General features: G+C 57.7%; 5 protein-coding genes across 5 annotated transcripts in view; all 5 read right to left on the reverse strand.

Annotated features, from left to right (window-relative positions):
- Positions 1–81: 81 nt before the first annotated feature.
- ACA1_365840 (uncharacterized protein) lies at positions 82–1301 on the reverse strand (the record flags this gene model as incomplete). Its single annotated transcript, XM_004335958.1, has 2 exons — positions 82–985; positions 1063–1301. The coding sequence occupies 2 exons, from the start codon at positions 1299–1301 to the stop codon at positions 82–84; spliced, it is 1143 nt and encodes a 380-aa protein (XP_004336006.1).
- A 551-nt stretch (positions 1302–1852) lies between these two features.
- ACA1_365850 (uncharacterized protein) lies at positions 1853–2504 on the reverse strand (the record flags this gene model as incomplete). The annotated part of the gene is made up of 3 exons (XM_004335959.1): positions 1853–1954; positions 2024–2104; positions 2373–2504. 3 exons carry the CDS (start codon positions 2502–2504, stop codon positions 1853–1855), a joined length of 315 nt encoding a protein of 104 aa, XP_004336007.1.
- A 329-nt stretch (positions 2505–2833) lies between these two features.
- On the reverse strand, positions 2834–4214 carry ACA1_365860 (cytoplasmic protein, putative; the record flags this gene model as incomplete). Its single annotated transcript, XM_004335960.1, has 4 exons — positions 2834–3410; positions 3520–3602; positions 3756–3930; positions 4030–4214. 4 exons carry the CDS (start codon positions 4212–4214, stop codon positions 2834–2836), a joined length of 1020 nt encoding a protein of 339 aa, XP_004336008.1.
- A 173-nt stretch (positions 4215–4387) lies between these two features.
- Positions 4388–5745, reverse strand: ACA1_365870 (CBS domain containing protein; the record flags this gene model as incomplete). Its single annotated transcript, XM_004335961.1, has 8 exons — positions 4388–4507; positions 4580–4825; positions 4894–4983; positions 5039–5160; positions 5236–5313; positions 5386–5555; positions 5619–5692; positions 5725–5745. 8 exons carry the CDS (start codon positions 5743–5745, stop codon positions 4388–4390), a joined length of 921 nt encoding a protein of 306 aa, XP_004336009.1.
- Positions 5746–6353: 608 nt separating this feature from the next.
- The window catches only part of ACA1_365880 (protein kinase domain containing protein), a gene marked incomplete at both ends in the record, with an annotated part of 3466 nt that continues 74 nt past the window's right edge, over positions 6354–9745 (reverse strand). Inside the window, 14 exons of the mRNA XM_004335962.1 lie at positions 6354–7121; positions 7164–7296; positions 7388–7464; positions 7527–7594; positions 7698–7756; positions 7829–7930; positions 7999–8095; positions 8165–8474; positions 8549–8643; positions 8733–8865; positions 8957–9097; positions 9187–9326; positions 9385–9475; positions 9571–9745. The exon at positions 9571–9745 is cut by the window's right edge and continues 74 nt beyond it. Coding sequence (XP_004336010.1) covers positions 6354–7121; positions 7164–7296; positions 7388–7464; positions 7527–7594; positions 7698–7756; positions 7829–7930; positions 7999–8095; positions 8165–8474; positions 8549–8643; positions 8733–8865; positions 8957–9097; positions 9187–9326; positions 9385–9475; positions 9571–9745 — 2389 coding nt within the window. The remainder of the gene's footprint in view (positions 7122–7163; positions 7297–7387; positions 7465–7526; positions 7595–7697; positions 7757–7828; positions 7931–7998; positions 8096–8164; positions 8475–8548; positions 8644–8732; positions 8866–8956; positions 9098–9186; positions 9327–9384; positions 9476–9570) is intronic.

Raw genomic sequence — 9745 nt, forward strand, 5'->3', positions numbered from 1 at the left:
TTATCAAACATACTTTATTTTTAAAAGACGTGCATGCGATTGGCTGTTCGATTTCGATCGAAGCCTCTCGATGACTACTACTCAGTAGTGGCCGTGGCCGTCATCGCACTCGGGCTTGCACTTGCGGTTGTCGGGGCAGTACTCGCCGGCCTGGGCGTACTTGCCGTGCTCGTCCGGGTAGTAGCCCTTGCCGTCGGCGTAGTACACGCCGCCGCAGTCGCGCTCGACCGGGTAGCAGCCGTGGGCGTCGCGGTAGTACCACTGGTGGCCGATCTTGCGCGGGCAGCAGCCGTCGTCATCACTCCACTGGCCGCCGGGGCACTGTTTCTTCTTGTCGCACGGCTTCTCGCTGGTGGTGCGGTGCTTCTTGGTAGAGGTGGTCTCCTTGGGGCACTCCTCGGTGGTCGACGTGGTGCGGTGCTTCCTGGTCGAGGTGGTCTCCCTAGGGCACTCCTCGGTGGTCGAAGTGGTGTGGCGCTTGGTAGAGGTGGTCTCCTTGGGGCACTCTTCGGTGGTCGAAGTGGTGCGGTGCTTCCTGGTCGAGGTGGTCTCCCTAGGGCACTCCTCGGTGGTAGAAGTAGTGTGGCGCTTGGTCGAGGTGGTCTCCTTGGGGCACTCCTCGGTGGTCGACGTGGTGCGGTGCTTGCGGGTGGAGGTGGTCTCCTTGGGGCACTCTTCGGTGGTCGAAGTGGTGTGGCGCTTGGTCGAGGTGGTCTCCTTGGGGCACTCCTCGGTGGTCGAAGTGGTGCGGTGCTTCCTGGTCGAGGTAGTCTCCCTACGGGTCGAGGTGGTCTCCTTGGGGCACTCCTCGGTGGTGGAAGTGGTGTGGCGCTTCCTGGTCGAGGTGGTCTCATTGGGGCACTCCTCCGTGGTCGACGTGGTCTTGTGGTCGTAGTCGGGACGAATGCAGCGCTCGTGGCACTTGCGGTCCTTGGGGCACCACTCGTCGTTCTTCAGGTACTGTCCCTTCTCGTCGGGGTAGCACCTGTCGCCGCCAACACCCAGCCAATCAGCCACACTCACACATTAAAACCAACCAATCACACGAGAGGTTGCCTCTACCTCTCCTCGTCGGCGTAGAACACGCCGCAGTCCAGGTCGCGCGGATAGCACTTGTTGTGGTCGCGGTAGTAGGCCTTGCCCTTGATTACCTTCGGGCAGCAGCCCTTGCCGTCGGGCCAGTACCCGCCCTTGCACGGTCCCTTGTTGTCCTTGTTGTAGTCCCGGTCGTAGTCATCGTCAGCCAGCGCACAGGCGGCGAACACGGCCAAGCAGAGGGCCACGACGAAGAGCAGCTTCATGGATGGATGTCAAGAAGCTGGTGGAGGGCTAGCTGGTGGAGGGCTAGCTGGTGGAGGTTGAGAGGAGCGAGAGAGCAGTTGGTTGATGAAGTGGAGTGGCGGTCGGTGGCTTTTTGTAGTCGCCACTGGCCAATCAAGTCAGCGCCTGGTTTGAGCGCCCACACAGAGCTCTGTGCGTAAAGGCGTCGGCCAATCGCGCGGTCTCGCACAGAGCCCACGCCAAGACGATGACATTTCCGTCTGAGGCCCCATCCTCAAGTGTGACACTTCCTTGTTTCCTCCTTGGAGCCGCAGCGCTGCGTGGAGTGGTTGTGTGTAACAGTACAAGGTCCTTCACCACCTTCTTTATTGTTGTCACATGTGTGATGTTCTTCTTATGTGTGCGTTCTTCGCAGCTCACGTCTTCTTCCTCTTCTTGGCCGATTCGTCATTCCCCTTCGCCCTCTTCTATCTCTCTTTTGAGAGCCGCTGCAGCTTCGTCATCGCTCCTTCTTCTTCTTGTGATGCTTGTTTGTTTGTTGATGGTTGACAGTGGTGGTTGGTAGATAGAATTACACGGCGATGCAGCACCAGTACTCGTCGCAGCGGGTGAGGGCACCGGGCTCCTCCTCCCGGCACTCGCAGTAGGTGCGGCAGTTGTCGGGGGTGCAGCACTTGCGGCCGAGGAAGCCGCCGGACACGGCCCAGCAGACGAGGGTCACGAGATCGATGATGAAACCGACGAAGCCGAAGAGGAGCGCCAACATCAGGGCCATGGGGCTGGTCAGGATGCAAGCCAGCCACCACAGCACGTCCAGCCAGGCCTATTACACGATAATGATGCACAGATATGAGATTGAATTTTGTAGAGAAAATTTCATCCTCGATTACAAATTCCATCTCAGAAATCAGATGACAAAGGGGAGTATAATCACAACAGCAATTGATATTTAGAATAATAGAATAATAGAATAGGTCAAGATCGACGGAGAATGAAACGGAGGAGACGAGGTCGCACAGGACCGCGGGGGGGGCAATAAAAAAAGAAACGAAAAAAGAACGAAGGGGGCGAGGCACGGTTGGTGGTGGTACCTTGTCGGTCTCTTCATTGGGGCAGCAGCAGTAGATGCCTCCGCTGATGAAGCAGTGGTACGTGTGGAACGGCTTGTCGTACCAACAGATCGAAATCTTGGGATGTCTCTGCACACCGGGACACTTGCACATCTTGTTCTACTCGGAGTTCTGGTACTCGGCCTAAAGTTGATGTGTGGATGGAAGGAAGCTGGTGTCTTCTCTTCTTACGTGGTGGTTGCGGGCGCGTGCGAGAACAAAAAATCGCTCAACGGTCCCTCTCGGTGCCTTGTGTTCCGCCCGTCTCCCTCCTTGGCTCCGGCAATTTGGCTTCGTCGCCCACTTATTTCCTCCATTTATCCGCCTTTTATCCCGGAACTATTTATTTAGTTCTGGATTTATCTCGGTCGCCTGGGGAGGTATCCTGGTGACGAGGAGCCTTGCGTGTGCACAAGGAGGAGAAGGAGAAGATGATGGTATCTTCAGTCGAGGGCGGCGATCTGATCAGCAGACAGTAGCGTCGCATCGCCTCGCTTTGTTCGCTTGGCCACTCGCCGCGAGGTGCTGGTGCTGGTGGTGGCCGGGAAGGCAAACGAAGCCACCAGCTCGCTCACGTTCGGCTTTCGTTTGGCCCTTCGCCGCAGCTTGGGCTCTTCCTCCTCCTCCTCCTCTGTCTTGATCGATTGTTGTTCTTCTCCATCATCATCGTCATCTCGTTCCTTGCCCTTCTCTGAGACGTTGTTGTCAACATCTTCTTCGTCCTCTTCGTTTTTCTCCACCTTGACCTTCACCTCCCGTCTCCTCTTCGGCTTCTTGGGCGGCATGAAGTCGTCATCATCGCCGTTTCCTCTTTCCTCCTTCTCCTCCTCTTTGAGCGCCTCTTCCTTCTTGACCTTTGTCTTGTTGTCCTTCTTCCGCTTCTTCTTGGATCGCGCCGCCTCCTCGTCTTCCTCTTCCTCCTCCTCCTCTTTCACCTCCTTCTTGACCCGCGGCTTTCGCTTCCTCACCGGTGGTTCTGGCTCCGGTGGTGCCTGATCACCGGACAGATCCGACTCATACCTGTGCACCGCCGAAGCATCGTCGAACGCGAGGTGAGCACACACAGCACACACAACACACACAGCACACACAGTGGATCGATCCACGGAAGGAGGAGCGGTGGTGGTACCGCTTGCCGTATTTGGTCAGAATGTAGACGCCGTCGAGGTACCAGTAGTAGCCCTGCCTGGGCTCCACACCCCACTCGTACTTCTGTACCGCACAAGCAACAGTGCTTAGCTGATGGTTCTACGCACACGCACACGCACACGCACACGCACACGCACACGCACACGCACACGCACACGCACGTGCCTCATAGAAGTCGGGATGCTTTGTCATGAGGTTGGCACGGTGGCGATCGACAAAGTGCTTGTTGGAGAGGAAGGGTGGGATGCCCTGCTCGGCCAGCGCCTCCTCGTCGATGTCCTCGAGCGGGAGGTTGTTCACGAAGCCGCGCGCCATCCACTCCTCGAGGAAGCAGTTGTAGTACAGCTTGAGCGCCTCTGTCCACGGCTTCCACATATGCAGCACAGGGTGGCTGTGGCCAGAGACCAGTTAATCGACCACTACTCGACAATCTCAAAGAATCATCAATTGATGAATGCAGTGCTTTTCCTCATCAAAAATGACACGGTACCGCTTCCAGGAGGAGTCTGCGTTGCGTCCGAGAAGGATGTTGAGCAGCTGCATGGCCTCTACGCGCTGCTTGCCCGTGCGCTTGTTATCGAGCAGCTGGGCCGTAAGCCGAAAGCAGGCCTGAAGATTCTCTAGAACCGTCTTTGATTCATCCCAAACCAGCAGGAATGGCAGGAACGTCTGCATCTCTCTTCCAATCTATCGCCTTCTTGCCCGAGCTTGCCCGAGTTCTCCCTCCTCTGCGAGACTGGAACGTTTTGTCATCTCGCCGACGTGCTTTTGTAGCCCCCACCCTCTTCTTCGAACTATTTCTGCAAATAAAATTAAAAGAAACACTGATGGCGCTGGGTACAGGTCCCTCACGTGAGGGCGGCTTCGGCGGCCTGGAGGTGCTTCTCCTGGAGGTGCAGGGCGCGCTGGTCGACGATCCTCAGCACGTCGGTGAGCGACACGACCGAGATGGGCCGTTGCATGACATCCTGCACAACCACGGACCAACCCACACAGCTTGTCAACACGCACCACACACAGAGAGAAAGAGTTGGGCTTACCGTGCACCAAAGGCGGTGTAGGCCGTGGTGGACAAGTCTGTGTAGGACGGTGCCGAATGTGGTCTTGGCCGAGCACATGACGGGCACCTCTTGCTTGACCCTCTCCTTGAGGAAGCGGCTGACGGGCAGCAGGAGAGACCCGAGATCGGTGGCCGCCAAGCCTCGGAGGTCGCTCACCGAGATGTTGCCCTCGAGGACGCCGGCGTCGTCCACCACCGCCACGCCTGAGACCTTGTGGTCCAGCATCTGAGTCGCACCACCGAGCAGTGTTGAGTACTCAAAAACGTGGTGTGTGTGTGTGTGGTGTGCGGTACTTGGTGAAAGGCGTAGAAGGTGCGAGCCATGACATTCACGGTGAAGAGCGACGGCTTCGGCCTAGCGTTCAAGCCCAGCTCCGCGACAGTCTGCAATTGAGTGAGCGCGGCAGCAATGGAACGAGACGATCAAGGCGAGCTGCACCTTCTCGGCCAGATGAGGGTAGGCGGACTTGATGCACTCCTCGAGCAGACACAAGACGTCCGACTGCGAAACGAGGCACTCGACTTTGCCACCATCGTCCATCACGATCACCCGATGGACGCCTGCAACGCCCCACCGTGCGACAGAGCCGTGGGTAACCAACGAATCGGAGTTAGCGCGCAGGTCAGGGCGCATACCTCGCTTCAGTGTAGCCAGGAGCTCGCTGACATGGTGGTCCCTCCCCATCGTCACGAAGGGATTCAGCCCGGAGTGGTCTGCAATGAAACCAACACCTTTTTTTTAGCTCCGACCACCGCGTTTTTATAACCTGTGTTTGAGCGACGTACTGACGATGGAGAGGGCGGGGATGGAGCTGATGAGATCCCCGCCGTGCGTGGCCAACTGCGACACGTCGCAGCACCAGCCGCGCCAGGTGACGTGGCGCCCGTACTTCTCTTCTTCTTCCTTGTGTGAGGGATCCACGCATTGCCTGATAAGGAAGCTCACCACGTCGAACCTGTGCGGCGTACAGATGTGAACGTGTGGGGTCACGCCTATTAATGGGGGGGGGGATGCGTACATGTCAATCATGCCGTGGTAGCCTCCGCCCTCCTTCTCGAGCGGCGCCGACAGCACCTTGGTGTGCGCAAGAACCTGCGAACGAGGAGAAGAACGAAAGGGTGAACCTTTGCGACGGTCGCTTTCATTCTTTGTCGCTTCGTTGTTTTGGTTTGCGGGTTACTTGCCTTCCATGCGTCTGATATCGAGGCCCCACAGGGTATGACCACCGGAGGCGAACGCTCCAAGGCCTTCACCACATCCGCGACCTGAGAGACCGGTCTCAGCGAGCGAACGAGCCAGAGTTCGTAAGATGCAAAAGAGTTACCGTGGCGTCGGCAGAGAAGAGAGGACAAGTGGCTGCGTCGGTTGTGCTCGCCATGTCGCGAGCTGGGTCTGCAAGTAGTGTAGAAGGTGTGCTGTTTGCGAGTCTGTCTCGTGCCACAGCCCCACACGGCACCGGTGACCGGGCCTTGACAGCCGAGGCAGCTCGTGCACAGTCCGCCTGGATGAACTCGAAAAGGCCGTGGTAACTCCCGCGGCCAGGAATGCCACGTCACCCCCGACCAACCGCCATCGTCCCTTTGTTGCGTGTGTGGCTGTGGAAGTAATGTGTATTACAATAAATAAATAAGGGTATACCGTACATGTGAGGCCACCATCACGTCGCTACACAAGTCTGCGTCTCTGAGGCGCCAAGCCTTGACGCTGCTCTATGGTCATGGTGATGATGATGGTTGGGAGGGTTCGAGTGTCGTCACTGCTCGGGCTGCTGCTCCAGAAACCCGTCGCTGACGGTGCACCGTCGGCGCTTCGTGGCCGGCACCGTGAGCGACGTGTACACCTCAACGCTCTCGTCGAGCGCAAATCGTGGCGTGATCGGGGACAGCTGCGTATCGCCGCTACTCTCTCGACACACCTCGTCCTCCGTCTCCGTCTCTGTCTGCCTTTCCCGCTCCGCTTCGTTTTCGTTTTCGTATTCGCTGTCGCTCTCGGTCTTCTGCTCGTCGTCGTTGTCGTCTTCGTCTTCGTCTTCTTTCTCGTAGGCTGCGGTGCCGATCGGATCGAGTGCTTGCGGTGGCGAGGCTGATGACGGGAGTGGTGGCAGGGAGCAGGTGTAGACCTCCCACGAGTCCGATCGCACCTCAGCGCGCAGCTCCCTGGCTTCGGCCTCGCGTGGTCGGTGGTGTCGTCGGTGTCGTCGCGGCGAGAGCGGCGAGCAGATGTGGAACGCGTCGGAGCCCGCGGCACCCACCCGACGCTGCACGAGCTGAGCCGGGCGCAATCGCGGGACGAGGGCCACCGCCGAGTCGGTGGCGGCCACTCGCGCTCCTCCCTCGTCACTGTTGCATTTCTCGTCCTTGCCGCAGCCGTCCGCCGGGTCGCCGGCGCTGCGCGAGCGCGCCTGTCTCTCGCCGCTGGTGCCCCAGACGCTCTCGCTCTCCGAGTCGGTGGCGGCATCGCAGTCGCTCTCCACCTCGTACTGGGCGAGGATGCTGTAGTAGTCGGTGAGGGTCTGCAGCACCTGGGCCATCGTCATGCGCTGCCTGGGGTTCTCCTTCCACACGCCCTTCATGATCTTGCGCAGGATGGGGTCGCAGCCCTTGGGGATCTTCAGGCGCGTGTTCTTCTGGGCCACCGCGATGATGATCTGCGAGGAATCGACACCACGCCACGGCACCTTGCGTGTCACCATTTCCCTGCGTGTCGAAGGGTCATTCTATTAGTCCACTGGGCGCGCGCGCGTTTGCGTGCGTGCGTGCGTGTGTGTGTGTGGTCTTGTATGGTTACCAGAGGAGTACGCCAAAAGAAAAGGCGTCTGAGGCTTCGCTATACTCGCGACGGACCATCGCCTCTGGCGCCATCCACTGTAGCAAAAGAAGGTGAGCCGATAACTACCACGAGTCATTGGGGGTGAATGGTCGCTTACCCGCACGGGGCCGAAGTTGCTGTTCGTTGTGTCCGTGTCACCCTTGAGCACGCGCGCCAGACCGAAGTCTGCAATAAACGCATCTGAAGAGCAGTTCGCACCCAACGTCAGACAATCAACACAAACATCATGCCTAGAGAGCGTGTGCGAGTGTGAGAGCACAAAGCGTACTGTAGTTTTCGCTAACGAGTACGTTGCGAGCTGCGATATCTCTATGTATGATCCGTTCCCTGTGCACGCAGCATAAGATCAATACAAGTGGCCTTTAGGATTGTATTTGCTTGGATCCTGGTGCACGGTACCTGTGGAGGTGGCGTATTCCTGCGGCAGCATCGCGTGCCATGCGGACCAGCAATGCGGGAGGCACCCGTGCCCTTCCCTTGACCAGCAGTTCGAACAGGGACCTGACCAAGATCGCAACACTCAGTAAGACGCCGGCGACTTCAGGAAACGCCATGAGCGAGATGTGTACCCGCGAGAGCAGTATTCGGTGACAAGCGCGACGCCGTTGAAGTGTTCGGAGGGGCGAGTGATCGCGCCGACAAAGCTGATCACTGACGGATGGTTGCCTGCACGCATTCCAACTCGTTCAGATTTGGATGCTGTTTGTAAAACAGCAAGGGCGGAGGGGTTCATACCGAGCTTCTCCATCATCTCGGCCTCCTTCCTGATTTCGTCGATCACGTCGTCGTTGGCTTCGGACAGCTTGACGGTGTCGAACACCTTCACCGCAACTGGTCCGCCTCGCCAACAGCCCTGGTAGACCTTGCCGAAAGCTCCCACGCCGAGGATATCGCCGAGGGTGAGGTCGGTCGGCTCGATTTCGCGGTAGACGTACTTCCTGCGCTCCTTATCGGGCTGCGTTCCGCCCATCTCCTCTTCGTCCATCGGGTCGAAGGTGCGCCGCCGGTTCCGGTACGAGTAGATAAAGAACAGGGCCAGCGGAAACTATGGCACGCAAAGAACACACCTCGTCAGCGAACATCAGATTATAGCATTGGCGCGAGGGTGCGTGTCCGTACCACAAACACCAGTAGGATTAGGATAGCCACGAGAGGAACGAGAAGCCCCAGCAGGAGATCAATATTGAAGCCCTCCGATTTGCCCGCATTCTGGCCTTTAAGAAGAAGATCAGTCAGCGAAGGTCAGCACAGCGTACTAGGGCAATTCGACAGAATGTGATGATGCGAGGATGGGGTAAATTACTGTTCATCTGGGGGTAGGATAGCACTGGGCAGGAGTGGAAGAACAGGTTTTGAGGCTCGGAGATGGTGGTGCCGTCCTCCTTGCCGACCAGGAACGGACCCAGGTATTTCCCGTCAGCGTCGAATAGTTCGATCTGTTGTGCACGCAGACAACCGAAGGCGTCAACAAAAGAGCAACGACGAAGAGGAGACACTCCACCGTATCTCAGATCTAGGAAGACGCACTCGATCGCTTCGCTGAGAGGTGATGAACAGGTTGCTCGGTTGCCCGGTGGTGGCATTGTAATTGCCAAACTCGAGGTCGACGAAGTCGCTGAGTTGATAAACCAGCGTGTTGTTGGCCTCGACCGAGAAGTCGATAAAGATCTGGTTATATCACGACAGCAAGAACGCTTGCTTGATGAGCAGGGTAATCCGAGAAAAGCCGGAGTTGTGCGAGGAGAGAGCAGACGTACGCCTGATATGTTGGGATCGCTCATACTGAAGTAGCGCACGAAGGAGTTGGTGCCGTCGATCACGTATAGAGTGTCAAACCTCGTTTCGATTCCCGAGTACGACACCACAGGCTCAGGTTGCTGCACGAACGGTTGTAGCTCTGCCCGGACCCACACGGTGAGTGCTCCATCAGAATCGTTGAAGGAGAAGGTGCGTACCTGTGGCTGCTGTCGGCGAGGAGGTATTGAGGAGGTAGACAGTGTTCGCGGACGGCGTCGATACCAGCAACGCTGAAGTGTTGTCCGTTTTCTGCGTTTCCGCGACCAACAGAAAAACGGAGAATAAATAACAAAGAAGACGGAAATAAAAAACAACAATCAATTCATGAAAAAAGGGGGAGGTACATTGGAGTACTTGAGGCCGTAGGTCGGCCGAAGAGTGGGTATGCTGCTGAGGATGGTGAAGTTGAGGAGGCTGCGATCGGGACCTTCCCAACGGAATCGGTGGATCTGCAGATCGTCGATGCACGTGACGTACAGGATGTCGCGCGAGAAGCCGATCTGGCCGCTCCAGCACCAC

Source organism: Acanthamoeba castellanii, assembly GCF_000313135.1.
Source record: "Acanthamoeba castellanii str. Neff unplaced genomic scaffold scf7180000084641, whole genome shotgun sequence".
NCBI classification, from domain to species: Eukaryota; Discosea; order Longamoebia; family Acanthamoebidae; genus Acanthamoeba; species Acanthamoeba castellanii.